Source organism: Manacus vitellinus, unplaced genomic scaffold (assembly GCF_001715985.3).
Source record: "Manacus vitellinus isolate BGI_N305 unplaced genomic scaffold, ASM171598v3 scaffold_19_pilon, whole genome shotgun sequence".
Classification (NCBI taxonomy): domain Eukaryota; kingdom Metazoa; phylum Chordata; class Aves; order Passeriformes; family Pipridae; genus Manacus; species Manacus vitellinus.
In genome coordinates, this window is record NW_021939395.1 from 6,694,056 (window position 1) to 6,714,025 (window position 19,970).

General features: G+C 45.8%; 1 protein-coding gene across 1 annotated transcript in view; it reads left to right on the forward strand.

Moving 5' to 3' along the window:
* The first annotated feature begins 5,605 nt into the window (after nucleotides 1-5,605).
* Nucleotides 5,606-19,970, forward strand: part of LOC103766543 (synaptotagmin-like protein 2) — a 34,377-nt gene continuing 20,012 nt past the window's right edge. The window contains exons 1-3 of the mRNA XM_008933591.3: nucleotides 5,606-5,631; nucleotides 16,690-17,267; nucleotides 19,598-19,749. Of these exons, the coding sequence (XP_008931839.3) occupies nucleotides 17,167-17,267; nucleotides 19,598-19,749 (253 nt within the window). The 5' untranslated portion in view covers nucleotides 5,606-5,631; nucleotides 16,690-17,166. The remainder of the gene's footprint in view (nucleotides 5,632-16,689; nucleotides 17,268-19,597; nucleotides 19,750-19,970) is intronic.

Below are 19,970 nucleotides of genomic sequence, written 5' to 3' on the forward strand. Positions count from 1 at the left end.
AGAAAGAAAGAATGGCTTAAAACCTGGTTCAGGGACTTATCTATCAGCACCACTGATGTGACTGGTATTGAATTAGCACGAGCTTTTCATTCTGCCCCTTTTCATTCTGCAGGTTAACATCATGTATCCAGCTGGGACTGTTCTGTTGGCATCTGTCATGGTCACTGTCTGCATCCCTCCAAAAAGCTGTTTTCAGTTCACTGTGATTTTAGGAGGCAGGTCACCCCCTCACTTGAGAACTGACCTGTAGCAGACCAGAGTGGTTGTACACTGCTAACAGTAATTACATGCAATTAAAATGTCTTCCTGGGACAGCAAGACCCTGACCTTCAAATGATCATTTACAGCCTTGGTTTGAGTCGTGTGGCGTCAGTGAGATGGTGCAGCATTGGAATCAGCCATGTGCACCCTAAAATAGCAAAAACCTGAAAGGAAGTCAATGACATACATAATTTTTATTTTTTAAAAAGTATGGCCCTACTGAAGCACACAGTGACCTTGAATATGTCATCATATGGCTTTAAAAATGATGAAAAACTATTAGCAGTTTCTTGCAGTTTGGACTTTAAAGCCAACCAGGACAATGTCTCTTCCTGATTTTTCTACTTCAACATTGTGTTACTACTAATAATAGTAATAGAGTTGACAATTAGCTGCTGATTTCTAGAAAGACATTTATTTGAATAATATAATCTCTCTTGCAGGTCAAATGGCATTCATAGGGTGCTTGCATTTTTGCAAATGTTTCCTTTTTTAAAACATGAACTGAACAGAGGGATAAACAAATGATGTACGAGTTCATCACAAGGGCTGGCTCTTGATGATTAAAAAGGACTTTTTTAGTTGTGCTTGAGCACAACTACATGTGACATTTTTTATATATCTTATATGTGTTATCCCTTGTGCAGCAGCTTAATTTGCACTTCCAAAGAACATCAGCAAATCTTTCCTGTTTCCTTAGAAAATGTTATTTTTGTCATCCCATTCCTGTAAGCAAACTCATTTCGTGCAGTAGTCCCTCAGGTCAAATACACCAAAAGCAATACCTCCTCTAAGCAAATATCAGCATAATGCATTTAGGCATTTTTTCCCTATTTTAATAATATAAAATTCTGGCAGAGTTCTGATTTATTCCATGCATGTTAAGTAAACAGCCTATTTTGATACCCTTTTTTGCAATACAAAAGCTTTGCTTACATTAAAACCTCCTCGGACCCTTTTGAGATGGAAATACACTCAGGGAAATGTTTCAGCCTTGCTTGGATTGGTGGAGCAATGGAGGAAAGTAAAGGATGCCTGTTTCATTGTATGGGGACAGGAAAAAAGTTCTGATATTTCATAATGAGAAATCATCCTCAAAAGAATGCCCCTTTTTCCTTTTTAAAGACTTATTCTTAAGAATTCTCCTTTCTGCTCTGACTGCTTCTTGAGGCACTAGATACCAAATGCATTTTGTCCTTTAAAATTATGGTTAAAAGCAGTTTTGAAACCCATTTGAGCAGAGTTCTCACACTAATGCCTGGCAGTTCAGTGAGACTTCTCTCAAGACAGATGTTTACTTAACAGTACTTCAAAACTAACTGGGAAAATGTGGGCTTTTAGTTAAAAATGAGTATGTCATTAAGGGTCTGATGCAAAGCCCAGGAGAATCCATAAAAATGTCCTGAGACAGACAAGATGAGATAGGTTATGTTAAATATGCATGTTATAGGGTGCAGAAAAAGAAATTGCAGAGCTGACTGTGTGCAGTGATGGTTGTGACAAGGAGTCTTGTGGACCTGGAACGTTTGTGTGCTTTTGCCTCTGTGTTACCTTTCCTTGTGTGGTACTGTGCAGCAGTGTAGCCTTTACTTAGGACATCCTGTCAGAATCAAAGAGAAATCCAGTTCTAAAATGTGATTTGCACTGCAAGAGGGGCAGCAAATTCACTCATATTTGAAAGAATGCGAGAGAAGATTTATTGTTTGCTTGTTTCTAAAGGCATGCCAGGATATGTTCCCAACAGGAGAGAACTTTGTATTATTTCCTCTTGCAGCACAGTACATTTTTAAAGCCAGTTAGCAGCAAACATATCTCTGAGGGCTTCCTGCTGATGAGAAGAGAGCATGCAGGGCATCCAGAGGGCAGGGAGGGGAGAGTGCAGGAGGGATATCAGGCAGTGTCACTTAACCATCAATGACACATTTTTGTCTGAAAATGGTAAACCTTTGCTAATTGTCTCTCTTTGAGAAGTTACCTTCTGCTTTATGTTGTCTTCTGCTGTAAGCTGGGTTACTGCATTTCTTGGAAGACGGAGAACAGATTTCTCAGGGTGCTTTTTGCTATAGGCACCATATGTCTGGCTTAAATACTCAGTTCAGCAGAGCAAACCTGGAGCAACAGTGGTGGTAAGAGCAGCTGTGTGATAATTCCTTTTCTGTGCTGGTTTCACTCTGTTGTAGCACTAACCTAGACACATATGGCCAGAAATAAATGTATTGCAACCAGAGCAGTATGTATATCAGTATACAATCCATGCTGGTGTATCTCATGCACATGTAAACTCTCCCCTGTTTCCTTTACAAACACTGATCAATACCAGTCTTGACATATGGCTGGAGGTCTCGGGCTTGTTGGTCTGTTTTCCAGAAGGATTTTCCTTGTGCTTGCCAGGATTTGGATGATTACTTGGCTTTCTGGCCACTGGAATGAAATAAGCCTTCAAATCCACCAGTGGTCTCAAAAGAGTCTGGTTTGGGATCAGACTTTGTTTACCTCTTTTTAAAGTGGGAATCCCTGGCCACGTGGTCTCAGTTCTGTATGCAGTCGATGGAAGATGAATGGAAGGAGGAGGTTCCCTGCATTGTAGGATGGGGATATTCATCTCTACAGGGGCCTGTGTTCCTGCATTTCTACAGGGAAACCTCACCTCTAGTAACCAGCTCTTCTCCTGAGAGGAGTCTGGACCTTGCTCCAGTACCTGGTGCAGACTCAAGCCCCTCCAGTTGCTCGAGCCATGGGTGGCTGTGTGCACTTTGCCATCCCACTCTGTCACTGTTAGCTGGGATGAATGTGGCCTTTAAAACCCGTTGGCTTTGCTGTAAGCAATTAGTAACATCTTTCCCATGACTTGGGACACATGATTTGTAAGCCTCTTGGAAAGTTCCCTGAAACATGAGCCAATTTCTCTTTTAAAACCGTTATTACATTAAAAGAAAAAATCATCTTGCAGTGCCAAGCAAGATGGTATCAAAAACCTTTCATAGTTCTCGCTGCCAACCAATACAGATTTATACCTTACAGGGAAAGGACACAGAGCCTCAGTTTTCGATTAAAACAGCTCAGCTTTTCATCAGTAAAAACTGAGGTCCACAGTGCCAAATAAAATAAGGCCAGGCTCTTAGCTGGTTTGAACTGGATGAGCTCCATGTAGCATCGCTTGACCTGCACTGAATTTTGCTTGCTGAATTTTGGCTGTTACATGACTTTCCTTCTCTAACCAAGTAAGACATTCAGCAGGATTGCAAGGGATGTGTCTGAAGAGACACATTGCTGTTCTCTATCTGTGCAGTCCTAGATTACCAGGTCCTGCAGATGCAAGCAGGATCCTGCTCATACACAGATTTGTCAGCGGGGTTTCTTTTCTCCTTTGGAGTCTGCATTTATGTTTATGGCTTGCTGGTGGAGCATTTGTCCTAGTGGACCAGGGGTTTTCTGTTTCTTTATTCTGGCAAGCTGTAAACTAAAATTTCAATGCTCAGTAAGCAAAACTGAGATGCAGTTTGTTCTCAGTACAATATTTTTGCGATAAGACAGTGGGAATAAATGGCATCTCCAAAGCACCGTGTTCTTCCTTTGATGCTTCCAGTAATGCTGGGGAGAAAAGTTACAGAGACCCCGTGGGGTTGCAAAAATTTGAATGAAAGCCCCCAATGAAATAGTTGCTGGTGATTTTGTCATGCTTTCATATTTAGTTCCTCTAACAGAGCTGAATCGTGAAGAAACTCTGAGAGCATTAATCACACTATACTTTTCAGCTATCTTTTGGCAGCCTTTTGAAAGTCACAGCTAAAAATACTGAAAACATTCTAGGCTTAATGGGATGTGAGTTAAGGAAAAGGATAGCATGGAAAGAAAAAAGCTGAGAGCTGTGCTATGGCTGTACTTATGGAGGTCCCAAAGCAGGCAAGATAACAAAGGTTCTGTTCATCCAAGCTAAAGGTGCATCTCATCTTTAGAGGAGTCATACATTGCACTCTGAAAAGTTATATAGGTTTTGAGGGACTTTTGTCCATGATGGGAATATGAATGAAGAAATACTTTTGTGGTGGGTTGATCTTGGCTGAATGCCAGGTGCCCACCAAACTGCTCTATCACTGCCTTCCTCAGCAGGACAGGATGGAGTGGAGGAAAATAAGATGGAAAAAAACCCCATGGGTCAAGATAAAAGCAGCTTAGTAAAGCAAAAGCTGCATATGGAAGCAAAGGAAAACAAAATATTTATTTTGTACTTCCCATCAGCAAGCAATGCCCAACCACTTCCCAGGAAGCAGGGCTTCAGTACACATAGCAGTTGCTCTGGAAGACAAAAGTCATAATAACAGATGACATAGGGTCAGGCAGCAATCAGCATCTCTCTGACTCAAAACACCTCCCGGTACTTTAAGCTTAATAGCCCAAACCTTAGACTTGAAACAGGAGTTCATTTTAGGATACAAACCATGAAAGCCTACATAGAAATCAGCAAGTAAATCCATTTTTTTCCCACCTCTGCCTACTGTTTCAGTGTTTTACATGGCTTCTGCCAGTTGTTCTCCTGAAGTTACTAAAAGACTGAAAGTTGAGAAAAGCATGGGAGGCACTGGCTGTGGTAATAAAAGGCACTTCTTCACTGATTTGACAGGCTGTTGTAAAGTTGTCCCCATGTGACTGTATTTACTCATTTCCAAGTCACATTTTTCTCTATTATTGAAAAGGATTGAAGCAAACCCCACACAAAGCTGTTCCTGCCTCCGCTTGATGGAGAGGCATTGGCTGTCCAAGCACCCAGAAATTCAAACTTTTAGTGACATGCAAGTGTGACTAGTTTTGCTTCAGCCTTTTCTGTTGTAGGAGATGAAAATGGGGGGAGATGCAGGGGAGAGGGATGCATTTTGTTTCAGCGGGAGACTGGGAGATGGGGCGGCTGCGGGGCTGTAGCGAGCCCTAGGGCTGCCTCGGGTCGAGTGCTGGGGCTGAGGCGGCCTTGCTGCTTACTCCTGTTCTCCTAACAACTTGCACCTCTCTTAACACCTTACACTTTGGCTTGCCGAGGTGGGTCCTGCCCCGGCTGAACCAAGGGTGGCAGTAGTTACTTTGTCTTTACAACACAAAATATAAAATAAGGACAAACAACATCCGGAAAGACTGAAAGTATCCCCAACCCTGGTTGTCCCCGAACCAAAACTGCGCCCCGCTCGCCCTGCTCCTTCACCGGGCCGGGTTTTCCGCGGTGCTGCCGGGCGCGACAGACACGCCCCGCTCCCCCCCATCCCGGGATAACTCCGCTCCCGCCCCATCCCGGAATAACCCGCCCCCGTCCGGGATAAACACCCTGCCCCCTTCCGGGATAGCCCGCGCCCGGGATAACCCGCCCCGCGCCGCCGAGGGCAGGTAAGGGTTTTCGGGCTCCGCTGTCCCGCGGGCACGGTCCCGGTGTCCGTGGGGGTGGGAGCGCAGTCCCTGGGCGGGCTTCGGCAGCGGCTGTGAGGGCTCGGGGCTCCGTGGGCCCGTGTCCCGGGGCCTCAGCCGGCCGGACGGGACGTCCCGGGCAACCGTGCCCGCCGGAACCTCCGGGCGGGAGCGGAGGTGCCGCTGCGCTCGCTGCTTGCGGGCCGCTGGCCAGAGCCGGCAGCCGCCCGGAACCTAGCCGTGGCCCCGGGTTGCCCGCGGTTCCCGGGGGAGTGCCCGCGGTGCCCGGGGCGGTCGCGGAGCAGGGCAGGGCAGGGTCTGCCTTCGGGGGACCGTTGCGCGCCCTGGCCCGGCAAGCGGGGGGGGAGTGTGAGGCTGGACAGCGGTGCAGGGCAGGACACGGGGCAGACACTGGGCAGGACACTGGGCTAGGGCAGGAACACGGGGAGTCCTCGTCGCAGCCCTACTTCGCCTCGATGGCCGTGGCGGGAGCGGCAGCGCCGGTGGGGACCGCGTGCGGGTGCTCTGAGCTCCGCGGCACCGGCTTCGGGGCAGGGGAGCGTCTTTGGAGGGCAGGCAAGTGGTCGGGCAGGGATGGCAACCGGGGCACCTCGCCATGGCCCTTCGGTGACGGCTCGGGGCTGGTCCCACACGACAGGCCGGCAGGGCATCACACCTGCGGGGCTGGACAGAACGTGGGGCTGTTACTTAAATAAAAGTGTATTTTGTCTTGCGCTGATGAATTGTGTTGTCAGGGCTTCTTGCGATTAGAGAGTGGTTTTGTGCCATCTCTTAAAATTAAGTTTGTGAGAGAGCTGCTGGTTTTCAGAGGAGAGATCATAGAATGTTTTGGGTTGGAAGGGACCTTAAAGACCATCTCATTCCACCCCCCAGCTATGGGCAGATACACCTTCCACCAGACCAGGTTGCTCAGAGCCCCATCCAACGTGGCCTTGAACACTTCCAGGGATGGGGCATCCTCAACTTTCTCCATAGAGAAAACCTGACATGGAAAAGTCTTTAAGAAAGGAAAATTCTACAAAATAGGGGGTACTTCTGATGCTTATATTGTACTTTTTGTTATTGCTTTCCCACTTTGTTTTCTAAACTGCCTGTGAAGACCTGGAACATCATGTGTCACTTTCCTGTGACTTCTGCTGTTTTGTCTGTATTTTCATAGTCTCTCCCTTCCATCCTGGTTTTATTTACTTCCTTATTCATGCTTCATTATTGTAAATATTTGGCATGGCAACAAAATCAGCATTTATTAATTTCTACTCCCTTTGCAGCCAGCTCTCCAGTGGGATCAATGCCGTTGTATAAGCCATGGTAACCTATGGCCACTGCTGTTTGGTTTACTGTGTCTTATTTTGTATTTGTTTGGGAGTGAGTCATTTTTATATAAAATAGCTTGCAATGGAGCTTATTCTCATCAGTGATGTTATAGACCATTCTGGGCCCCCTGAGCCTCTCCCCCCAGGGTATGGTCAGAAGGGTGGAGATCTACCAACCTACCCCAGTGAAACTTGTGTGAGGGTGTCAGCAGGCAGGGATCAGTTGGTTCTGAGGGCTGAACCCATCTCCTCTACCTCCCTCCCCATTCCACCTTTGGCAGAATATCTGAGAAACTCCACGTGGTGACCCAAGTTTCTGCTCTCCTGCACAATTCTGTAATTGAAGTGCAAACTTGTTTTTTCCCCCTGAACTCATAAATCGTGTCCCTTTAATGGGCCTCCATCCCTGGGAAAGAGGCAGCCCTTGCCACAGTATGGCACAACATGGACAAAGTGTTCATTGTATGTCAGGCTCGCTTTGATTGCATTTAAATCAATATTGTTATCTGCATTCAGAGATGTAGCGGGGGGGGCTAGAAAAACAAAACAATAATAAATGTTTGCCACAAAGTTGAAAGAAGTACGAGGCTGCCCTGGGGTGTCAACTGGAGGCAAAGCCTGAGAGAAATAAGGGTCTGTTAGTGACTGGAATCAAAAGAAAGTTACTTTTTGCAAGTTAAACCTAATGGTCCAGTTCGTCTTGGAGGGACAAAACAGATGGGATTAGGACAGCAGTTCAGTGAAACTCACCCACAGAGAGCTGCTGGGAACTGCTCTGGGTGTCTGCTGGCATGAGTTTCCATCACTCCAGCGAGTTCAGCCCAAGCTGTTGCCTTCTCACAGACCTGCAGCTATCTGGGCTGAACGTAGCACCACAAAACAGGGTCAGCAACGTGGGCAGGTATCTTACCCTCTGCAGTATAATGTGCGTTTTACACGACAGCGTCATCATACAGTTGTGTCTGGGCAGAATTGTAGTTGTCACTGCTCATATAAAAGCTCCAAATCTCATTTGGCTTGAGCACCTAGAAATAAAACTGCATTGTTCAACAGTTCAGGTGATCTTGTTATTCTTATCCAAAACGTCTGTTTTCCCCCACCTCCGTGCAAGATTTGCTAAGTATTCATGGAGCTGCACAGATGGAAGAAACACCTTGTCTGTGCAAGAAAGTGGTACCAGATGATCATCTGATACTGATTTTATTTTTAGTCATTTAATTAAATTGGTGCAATCTGTGTTTGGACTTCTCACTTGAGTTTGCCTAAACTTTTATTTTAGGCTAAACTAAATGACAGGCCATGTCCACATGGAGATTTGTGGTAGTTTAAGCATATCTGTTTAGAGCTGTGCCTCTAGCTAATTAGTCTCTTGCAACTTTTTCCTATAGGAAAAACCTAATATAGGAACTGTGGCTTTGTTGAAATCAGTGTGGCATCTGATTTATTTAATGATTACTTTCCTTGTGAATTGAGACTACCCATCTCTGATAGTATTAGCCTCCTCATGACTGTGGGTGTTGTACATCACCCTTCGATGGATAGACTTAAATACAGAATCCTTCACCTGACTCTGAGCACTACAGGGGACAGACAGTGTAGTGGAAGCAGGTGCTTTTTTTCTTCTTGTAGTAATAAGTGCTTCCAGGACCCCTTGTCCCACTGAAGTCATCCAGCTCCTAGAGCATGTACATGGCTCCAATAAGGGAGTTAATGACTGAGTCTGTGTTTGCACTGAAAAGTTGCATTATTCCTGGAAGGAAAGTGACCATGTAAAAAATATTCCCATATATGACTATTTTCTCGTAGAACGAGATCTGACAGCAGGTGATGTTGCAGCTTCAGCAATGGGCTTGCTCTCCCTAGAGCTTCCTTTCACTGTATGTCAGGGTGACAAAGTAAAACAGCTTTATTTAAAAATTTAGTGTAGTACATTTCTGTACTCGAACCAGGTACAGCACATGCTTGGGAATTAGAAGAGAAGAAGGTGTGGATCCCAAATCAGCATGGACTTGAGCAGCATTTTTCTCCCCTTTCATAATGTGGGGAGTGACCCCAACCTCTGGACATAGCCCCTCTGTTTTTTGGCATCACAAACTAGAAACTACAGATCAGGAGATTACTTCTTAGAATGTTGTATCCAAAACTCCTTTTCCCACATGTTGGAGGGAATTATACCTTCCAAATATTTTAAGCAATAATGAGATGCACCCTACTGTTTTGCAGTTACCTTCATTCCAGTTTTGAGTTATTTCAGAATCATCCAGGCGTGGCTGAGGCTTAAAAATAATCACTCACCAGAAGGAAGGATCCCTCAGTATGCAAAGTTTCCTAAACAAACAGTGCTGGTTTCCCTCGGGATTTATCACCACTCTCTGCCTCATGCCATGGAGCTCAACAGGAACAGGAGTACAAAGGAATTGGACCCCACATATTTTTAACTTCCCCACCATGTTACAAAATGAGGGGGTTTTGGTGTTGGTTTTATTTAAATAAAATGGCTTCTGATTCTGAGGGCTCCCGACCAGCTCCTCATGGCTGGGTAGGTGTTGCAAGCTCATGATTGCTGGGGCATAACAATCAGGGTCAGGAAAGCAATTAAATGCCATGTCACAACTGCAGGCAAACATAGAGAAATTACGTTTGGAAGGAAGCAAAGTTGAGGTCAGCAGATATTTTTTTGGGTCAAAAATAAAAGCCAGAACTTCTCATGGATGATTGCTTTTTTCTTCATCTTCCAGTCCTGCAGTTTCTTTGTTTTAACTCAGCCAGAACTTATTGTCCATCTCCCCTTTTTCATATTGAAAATATCTGGGTTCTGAGGATCAGTGAGTGACAAAGGGGGACAGGGAGATGATTAGACTAAATATGTAACCTTCACCTGCACTGGTCTAGCTCTAAGCTGCTAATTGCTCAGTTTTAGATGCCATATATTTATTTATTGTTGCCTTTTCAAGCATAAGAGCTGAGAAGATGCTTTTAGGAGTACCCTTCATACCACGTGGTGTCTAGAAACTGCTAGTGGGACAGCTGAGTTCCTTAAAGCTGATATAAGGTGCCAGTTCTCCCTTGGCTGAGAGGGAAGCCTGGACACCAGGATATTTCTCAGATGGAAATGTCAGCGCAGCAGACACACAGCACAACGTGCATGGGGAGCCCTAAACTGGCTCACAGCCAAGCTGTGGGGATGAAGGCTTGTTACAAACTAATAAATAGGGAATGCAAATTCTTGTAAAACTTGTTTTCTTGAGGATGTAAGTGCAGATTTAGAACCAACCTCAGCACAAGCCCCTGCCCCCAATCCCAAAGCAAAGTGCATTTAGTGAAGGCGTGGGAGCATTTCCCTCTCTCCTCCAAAGCTCCCTGAGTTACACCTGGAAGGAGCAGAGTGGGTATGGCAAGGTGACAGAGAGAGCAAAGTCTCTGAAATACTGGCATCCTCTCTTGCAGCTGGGAAAGGGCCATCCTTGTTTGCTGGAATCTTAGGGGATTTCTCAGTGTGTGGGATATTAAGGGATTTCTCAGTGTCCCGGGTGGCTGTGCTTGTTTATTTGGGTTCTGGTAATCTGCAGAATTACAACGAACTACATCCTGCAAGCTCTGCAAATAATTCCCACCTATGAAATAAACAGAAGTCTCAAATATTTAAACTATAGCATTGGATTATCAGTTTATGACCAGTAAAAGGACTGGTTGCCCTTTAGGAGTCTGAGTCACACTTCTTTGATGTTTTTTTTTTCATTTTGGCGATGCTGGCTCTAGGAAATAATGATTAAGACTGAGAAGCTCAGTCTTTTGTTTACCCTAGGTGGTAACCATAGGATGGTTCATTTAATTAAAAATGGCTAAAAGGAAGTAAATTGTGTGTAAAGCAAATTCCATCCATGCAGTTCCTTGCTGGAAGGAGATGAGTAGAGTTCAGTGGAGATAATTATTCATGTGGTGGTTACATTGCATTGGGTAGAAATGCACAGGGGAGGAAAAATCCTTATGCATCTTTTTTTACAAAAGGAAATTGAAGCCTTAACTGAACCCTCTGTAGTATTGTGGGTCTCAGACCTTCTTCAGAAGCAGTGGAATTTCTGAGGCTGAGTGCAAATAAGCAAAGTTCACCCGCTTCTGATGTGGTCAGTGGAGCATTTCCTCAGTTATGCATTCCCCACGTGCACTGAATACAGGAGTTTGCTTGTTTTTTTGGCTTAGCATTGTACTGTTGTTCTAAAATATCTTCTGCTGGCTGCTCTCAAGGGGCTGGGCTAGAGACCTGCTTGCTTTGATAAATTCCTGCAATTCCTCTGCACCTACGAACATCTCAGGGTCATTCCTGATCAATGGACATCCTTCACTAAAGCTGCCCAGGGGGAGGGGGAGGGAAAAGATCTTAATAAAACAGCAGAGATTCTCTATCATGTTGGATATTATTGGAAAGTGTAATGTGAGAGAATGACTGAATCTGCAAGAAACCACCTGGGGCTGTGCTCACAATGAACTGAGCAGTATTTTTTTGTTCTGGGATGCACAGCAGAGGGGAGAGCCATCACTAGGGTCAGACCTGCTGTCTTCTAACTGCCTCTTGGGCCTGCCAAAGCTGGCCTCAGTGGTGGTTATTGGCAGGCACCTGCTGCTCATCAGCAGGTCTGAGGTGGGAATGGCTCACTGTGTCACGTGCAGCCCTCACTGAATAGAGAAAAGTCTGTATTAAGTCTATGAGTAGTTGAGCTTGAGTAATTCTGGCACTTGTGCCTGGCATTGCCAGAATTTGGCCTTGACATTCTCTGTGTGATGGTAACAGATGCATTTATACGTGGACTGCTCTGGGAGACCACAATTGCCTGCTTTGTTTGAGGTTATTCTTTATCTTATCAGCTGTCTCTCATGTGAAGGCCATTTCTATATGACTTAGCTGCTTAGGAGGTTTTTGTGTAGGAACAGTAGACCTCTTTCCCTCATTTGTCTGGGAAAGTCAGAAAAAGTATCATTGCACTCTGTGCAGCCACAGCATTTTTTGTGGAATAGCTTTTCAGAAAATAATTATATTAAATATATTCTCTGTTCTCACAGCTCACAGCTGCTCTTGGTCTGTGAAGGACTAGACAGTCCAGAGTTGCAAGTGGCATATTGCAAATAATGAGAAAGTAACGCACCTCAGAAGAGCTCTCGTGATGCTTCACTTTGGAACGGCTAAACAAAAGACAGGTATTTTATATATTTATTTCATTACAGTGAGAGGGGAGATGTGAGCACAGAGAGGGAGAAGGAGGGTTAGTGGTGTCAGTGCAGCCACAGGCAGAACAGACCTGGGTAGAGGTGTCTGCTGCTCAGCCCTGTGCCTTTTCAGTAGGACAGCCCTTGGTGCCTTAGGAGCACTTTCATACTTTCTGGCAATTTCATACTTTAAGAGCCATGTTTATAGGCTTGTGCAATGCCTCTCCTATCTGTATTTTTGCACCTCGAGGGCTTGTCCAAGTGTAAAAGGGAGCACTTACATCAGTCGAGGTGCCACAGGAGATTTTGTGCTGGTTTTCAGCCCATCCTTCCCAAAGAGAAAGACCATCCAGAAGTTTGCTTTTTATTTCTTCTCTGCTGGGAAAGGACATGCATTAAATGCTGTAGTATTGTGCCTGTGAGCATTATAGTGGCTATCAGGGTTTTACCTGTAAAGTAATTATGACAATGCCTCTGCATATTTCGCTGACTGCAGAAGAAACCAGATGGGGGGGAAGAGTGGGGAGGCTGATTACAGACTGTACAGGTGTAGCAGTTTGGTATGAAATCCTTCTGGTCCTGTTAACTACAGCATATACTGGGAACTGCATTATGACTGTGGGTGCCAGGACCACATCCATCATTCTTAGTACAATGCTGCTTTTGGTTTTGACTTGCCCTACAAGAGCTGTCTTGACTAATGAGGGTGTTGGGAAGTGTCCACACATTGTAAAGCTAAAGGAGGTTATTTCCTTACATTGTGGCATGATATGTGATAAAGAAGTATGGACAGAGGCAAGCAGCCTTTCCAGCTTGCTGCTATTTTCATCTGGCTATGAATAGCCTTGTGAGATCAGTATTATCTGTTCTAGGCTTTGTCATGTTTTGGGTTGGGAGGTTTTCATATCTTTATTGCATGGACCTATGTGCAGCTCCAGGTCTCAAAGGGTGAGGTGGGTCTTGATGGTCCTATGCTCATCTAAGGGTTGAAATTGGGGTGTTAAATACTGGGTCCTGACTACCACGTTAGTAGGCTACAGTTCCTAAATTCATCCTCTTCCTTTATATGCAACAGTGTCTAATCAATGAAAGCTGCTTGGCCCATGGTGTGTATTATTAATCTGTGCACATCCCAGTGCTGAAGAAGTGCTGAAGATGTGCAGAATTTTGAAGGAAAGGTACACACTGGGGAGGTGGCCACAAGAAATCAAAAGCTATCACAGTAAGAGATGCAGCCAGTTATGCCACATGATGGGTCCTGCTGTTGCTTGTCTCCACACCCCCTCCACACCCAGCATTTGTCAGCACAGCTGAGTGTGCGAGTCAGTCTTTGTGATGTTCTCTTCCCTAGAAAAGCAGTTAGAGGAAAGACAGTCCTTTGGACAGCCAGTGTGCTCCTTTGCTCAGATTTATGGTCTTTCTTGTAGCCCTGAATGTCCATTTTGCCCATCTGCTTTGCCATGACAGTGGCAGGACCCAGCAGGGCTGCTCCCCTGCACAGGGGTGTCGTGGTGGTGCAGCCTCTGAGGGTAGCCTGAGTTTGCTTTGCATGTTGTGCTGCAGGCTTTGGGCAGATGCTGCTAATCCAGACACAAACAATTCACTCTTTCATGACTCTCCATTTTGTTCCTCTTGCCGGAGAGTAATCCTGACCTGGGAGGGATCTCCCACTGGTGGGAGGGAAGGAGAGTGCAACTTTCTTTTTGCTTGTCACAGTTTGTCCAAAACCAGTTTACATCAGTGGGCTAAGAAAAGGGCTTCCACTGAAGAGGTCCCACTCTACTGTAAAATCTGCCTCAGCACTGCACAATGACTCCCATTATTGCCCTACAAACCTGCAAGGCTTTTGTATTTTCCTTCCCTGCAGTTTGCAGAGGTGGTGGGATGAGGGCTGGGCAGAACATGCAGAAATCATCCCTGTCTGTGTGGGACCCACGAGGTCTTGGCTTTCTTTTGGATCTGTTGGTTTAGGTGTTTGTACTACATCATCCCTGTGGTGTCTGAAATGTTTATTAACAAAGCTTTGAGAGGGCAGAGGATTATGTGCAATCTAACAGGGCACATCAAAGCTGTGTGGTGCTGCTTCAGGAGCATGAGCTTGGGGATTAAGCAACTGGGGGCAGCGGGCAATGGTTGAGCACAGTGCAGTGCCTGCCTGATAACATCCTGTACCTGTCAGTTGATTCTTATCCTTAATGTATTGCACTTGCACACCCAAGTAAACAAATAACACACTCTCCCTCATTGCTGTGCACCTGAGTGGTTGATGGTGAGGTTCTCCTGTTCCAAGCCCCTGCAGTGCCCAGGACAGCATGGTGTACCCATCAGAGGCTGCAAAGCTCAGATCACAGCGGGGACAGCCCCGTGGCTGTGCTGCAGGTGGAGATCATTTCCCAGCCTTGTTTACTCCTGCAGGTCTGGGTCAGCAGCTTTGCAGCTTGTAAGACTTCCAGCAAAACCTCCAGGTGGAGTGGTCTCCTGAACCACCTCACTTTCCCACAGCGAGTGGTTTGATTTTTAGCTATATAAAACAAGAATAGGAGTTGGCTGTTTGGTTTCTGTAAACCTTTTCCTTCTAATGGAGCTATTCCAGTAAGATAAAACATTTTCATGGGATAAAAAAGGCTCTCTACAAAGAGATGGCCTTTATCCCTAAGAAGTAACCTTTATTTTTAATTGACTACCATACTGATGAATAAACATGAGTCTTCACTGGAAATGTTTCCTGAAGTAGTTTTAGCCCACATGTCACGGGTTTGTTAAAAATAAATAAAAGTGCCTGAGAAGAAAATACTGTGAAATGTCCTTAGATACCTTTTTAAAAATAAAATCTGTCCCAGAAATTTCTGTGAATGTCTTTGTAGAAGTAGGATTGTGCCTGAGAGCCAGAGAGAGTAGATGGTTGGAACCAAGCATGGAAGAGCCATGCCAAGCTGGACAAAATATAGGTTTAAACAGTAGAGATTCATCAGGGCTTTTTATTGCTGTTTCTGTTTTAACTATTTAGAGTGGTACTGATAGTTTCTCAGATGACAAAGGCTATAATTGTAGTGTGACAAACCTCAAAGAAATGTGAAATGTTTTTTCCTTTTGTTCAACAATTTTTTACAAAACGTTAGAGGTTTTATGACAGTGGCCATTCCTTTTATGAGCCTTCTCATGCAGTGTTCTGTGATATTTCTTTGTAAGTATTAATGTCAGATGTCTATTCTAAGATGTTGTTACACTATTATGAAAAAGGCAAACATTTGGGAATGTATCATCCTTGAAATAATGTAAATCTGTGAAATGATGTCAAATGAGCAAAGCTTAGCTGAAATGCTTCTCAACTTTGGATATATGCCAGTTGACAGAAGAGGTGCACCATGCAGAGACAGTCCAAAGAAGTGGCAAAAATAATGAAAACCCCAGTTCTGAGGAACCTGACGGAGCTGGGGTTGGTTAACCTGGAGGCTGAAGTGTCAAACTCTGTAAGGATGGCTCCAAAGGGAGCATCCCCATGGTAGCCAGGACAGACTGACATGTGTCAGGGAGACCTGGGGCAGGCAATAGGAAGGAGTTGCTTGGTACCAATTAGCAAAGCACTGAAATGGGTGGCCTGGAGGAGCTGAGGTTGGTGTTCTCAAAATGGCAGATTGATCGAGAGTAGGTGTGATACAGGCACTGGGGTTAGGGAATGGGCCTGCTGACCTTCAGATCCTGTTTGCCATGAAGGCTGGGATTTATTAATTTTTAATGACCTAACTCCCAAGGCTTTGGGAGAAATAGCAGAGTATGATGAAACCCACAATCACCTGATGGGCTTGGAAACAATGGAAAAATTCCAGCTGGTGAGCTAGAAATGCCTACATGGACAGGAGCAGAACTTCTGCTCCCTTGAAGATGTGCCTCACTGCCCTCAAGTTGGCCGGGAGAGAGGAGAAGGAATAAAGTAGAAAAGCAATGCATGATTTGCTTTTCCTCCACGCCCTGCAGCCTCTGGCCATTTTTGCTGTCTGTTGTAACACAAGGTGATCTGCACCAGTACTGTTTGAATAGCAAATATCAGTGCAGTGTAAAGCAAAGGACACACATATTAGAAAATGAGCAGTCCCTGGTATTTCATAGCATAACATGCAGCAGGAACACTTATAGGTTGCTGTTCTGTCATTTTCCAGTTGCTTTACAAAGGTCGGCTACTTATCCTCGGTCTCATTTAGGGCAGAAAGAAGCAAGGAAAAGAAGAATGGAGGTAAAAACCCAAGCAAGCAATTTGGTAATTTATATGCATATTTTGCTTGTGGCATGCTGAGTCAACTGTTTACCTGTTAGTAGGAAAGCGGCTAAAGTAAAACATTGTCTTGGTTAGGTTAATACCACGTGAGGAACCGTAGGACTGGGAGGAAAGTAGGGCAGCTTGTTTTGGAACTTGTGCTGGAGAACAAATAAAAACCCCCAATGTACACATTCGGTTACCATATGTCACGCTTATCATAAAAGGCATCTCGGTGTTATTTCTTTGCAGGGATGCTTGAACTCCACGGAGGCAGACTTCCCTGGTGAGGACAGCGCATGCCAGAGGTGCTGGGGTTGCTGTTGGTGAGATGAGCTTTCGTGCCTGTTGAGGCAGCCGCGGCGGGCGGCGAGCTCGCTCCTTCCCGTGCTCGCCTGCGTGATTGACGTTGGCTTCCAAATCGCTGCAACTGCGCCTGAAGAAAAGCAAAGGAGCATAATTTTGCTGAGAGAATTTTCCTGGCAGGGGAAGGCATGCAGTGCAGAGAAATGTGCCAGCCAAGAGCCTGGAAGTGCAAGTCCAGGTGCTAATGCAAGTTCCACCCAAGCCATGCTGCGGTGAAGTCCTTTCTCTCCAACCGCGCCTCGCTCAGCGCACCAGGGTCGGCTGCAAGGGGCTGCCCATGGCACTGTGGTGGGCTGGGCTGGACTAGTTCCTCCTCTGTCATTGCTTCAGCTGTCTGAAGAACTGAAGAAGATTGTAGGGAAGATGTTGGACTTGAGCTTCCTGACAGAGGAGGAGTATGAAAAGCTCATGAAGGTTCTGCAGAGAGATGCAGAGCTGAAGAAGAAGGACGGGGATCGCATCAGGTGAGAGGGTGTGCAGTAAGAGCAGGGTGTGGGCTTCCCTTGGGGGGATTTTTTCACCTCTTTTAGAGAGGAGCATGTGTGTGTGTCTGTGTGTCTGTGTGCATGCAACAAGGAGAGATGCAGGCTACACCAGTACTGTCCCTTTTTCTCAGATCCTGATGGATCTTTTCACTGTACCTCCTGCTTTTTCAGTCATTCTGCTGTTGCTGCTGTCCCCTCTCTGCAGGATTGCAGGACTGGACTCTCCTTTTGAGTTAATCATCAGCCCTCAGAGATGCCAAGGGCGTCTTTCCCCTTTCCTGCTCAGGGGAGGAAGATGCTGATTTCTTGGTGTCAGAGGTCTGAGCAGGGGAGTAGCTGCTACCTTGTTTTACTTGCTCGGTAGCACAGAAGTGCCACAGAGTGTTTTAAAATGAGATTTCACACCCCCTTCTCTGCTTTATGTCCCTTCCTTGCTCTTTGAGGTGGGTGTGTGTGCAGCATCCATCCTGCAGGCAGAGGGGGGCAGTTAGAGGCCATGTGATCTGCCCAGGGTTTGCAGGGACCTGTTTCAGAGCCAGGGATTCTCTCTCAGTTTAGCTCACTTGCCACTGGCCGTCCCGGAGCTCAGATCTGGTTGATCAGGATTGCTTGTTGCTGCTGTCACTTTTTAAATGCCAGCCATTAGACCATCTGGGCTGACAGTATGTACCAGGCTCGGGGAGCTGGCACCAAATTCTCTATGGCAAGAAACGAGTAGTTCAGTGAGTGTGGATGGCACTGTGCCAGTGTATCCCAACTAAGGATGTGAGTCTCCGACTTGCTGTTCAGCCAAAAAAAGAGTAAGCCTCATGTAGGAGGGATGCTCAGGGCTTGAAGGAGGAGCAGGCAGCTTTGCAGCAGGCTCCTGGGAGCCTGTGTGCCCTGGCCTCTGCTTGAGGTGAGAGCTGGGGAAACAGAACTGGTTGGTGGCATGAAGCAGCTTGGACTTGATGTGTATGTGTCTGCATTCTCTTACATATGCTTTGAATTGAAACATGGTTTCAAAGAGGTTTTTTCTTTTTTTCTTCTTTTTTTTTTTTTTGTTCTGAAATGCAGTTAATTTCTGCTCTGCAAGGGAGGTTTGGTGAAAAGAATGTTTGGATTATTTCGGTTTTGTTTCATTTCTCTTTGGAAGCTGTTGCACAAAAGGCTTTGATTTGCAAGTGAAGTGAGTTAGGTCCTGACCAGAGTGGTGCTAAGAGCCCCTTGCTGTCAGTTTGCCTACCTGCAGTAAGACATGTTTGGTTCCAGCACAACCTCCTCACCGGGTGAAATGAAGTCAATGGCATTACATTTATCTGGTGTTAACAAGATTAAAACATGTTCCTATATCTCTTCTGGCCCAGCACCTTGAGACCCTCACAGAGGCAGTCTGATCTAGATGGGAGCTGCACAGCTCCCCAGCTGTCTGTCCTGTTGGACCCCCAGCACTGCCTGCAGAGGCTTGAGCCTGGTTATCCCACACCTGCTCCCTCCTGGCCTGTAGGCAGACAAATGTGACCCTCCAAGGCTCCATGGTTATCTGGGGTTTGCCCCCTCTTCCTGCTGAGAACTGAGGTGGGAGTTTCCTCTGGCCTCCCAGGTCTTGCAGGGACCCTGAACTGTGGTGAGCTGTGGGAGGCAGTACCAGCTGAAAGGCAGCTAATTCAGCAAGCCATGGTGTAAAAACAAAATAACCGGAGGAGGGTTCTTGTACAGACTAGGAAACAGAGCACTGACGGGTTTAGGTGCCAAAAAGCAGCCCTGGGTGTGCCGGAGTGAGTTAGAGTAGGAGAAGCTGTGCTCAGGAAGGAGAGCTAACCATGTGAGTGCCAAAATTGGCACGGCAGGAGGAGCAGGGAGAGGCACAGTGTCCAGAGGGAATGCTGCAGGGACAGGTTGCTTCCCTGAATATCGTTATTTATTTCTGTGGTTTGCATCAAATTTGATTCAAAAGGCTTTGCCACTCATGAAGAGATTAATAGACAAATAAAATGGAGAAGTGCAAGACATGCAAACAGCCCCACCCCTTCCTAAACCCTCAGGGCTGCCAAGCAAATGGACAAATCTCCTTGCCAGGTGACTGATTTGGATTTGTGAAATTTGGAAGAGGTGAAAGCCTGTGTTTACAAGGTGCTGTTCCCATTTCAGATGAAGAATAAATCATCTGTTGTTTCAGTGCTGGTTTGGCCCTTGTGATTGCAGAGAATAATCTCTGGATCCTCCGCAGTGTCAGTCGGGTGAACCACACGGACATTGTTACAAACATAACTTGGGGGGAGTTGAAACTTTGGTGATTTTTGGTGTGTAATGCCCTTACTGACTTCCAGGAGGATACAAGGCTCCATCAAGGATGAAAAGAAGAAGAAGTTTGTGACAGGTGAATGGTTTTCGGAAGTGAAGGCAAAGCGGTTTCAGGAAGACTTAGAGGGGCCGGATCTACTTCGGGCATCGATTAGGAGGAAAAAGGGCAAACTAGAAAGTAAGTATGTTAATGTGCATCTTGAGAAAACAAATTGATGGATCAGAAAAAAGTGGTCCAGAGTGGGAGTCTCCCGATACTGGGAGCCTGTTGGAGACCAGCCCTTGTGTTGCGATAAGGGAATTCTCAGCTATGCTTTTAGTACTAGAAAAACATCCTTTGTTATCAAAATCAGGGCCCAAATTAAAAAGTACAGTGTGGCAGAGAACCAAGGCAAAAGC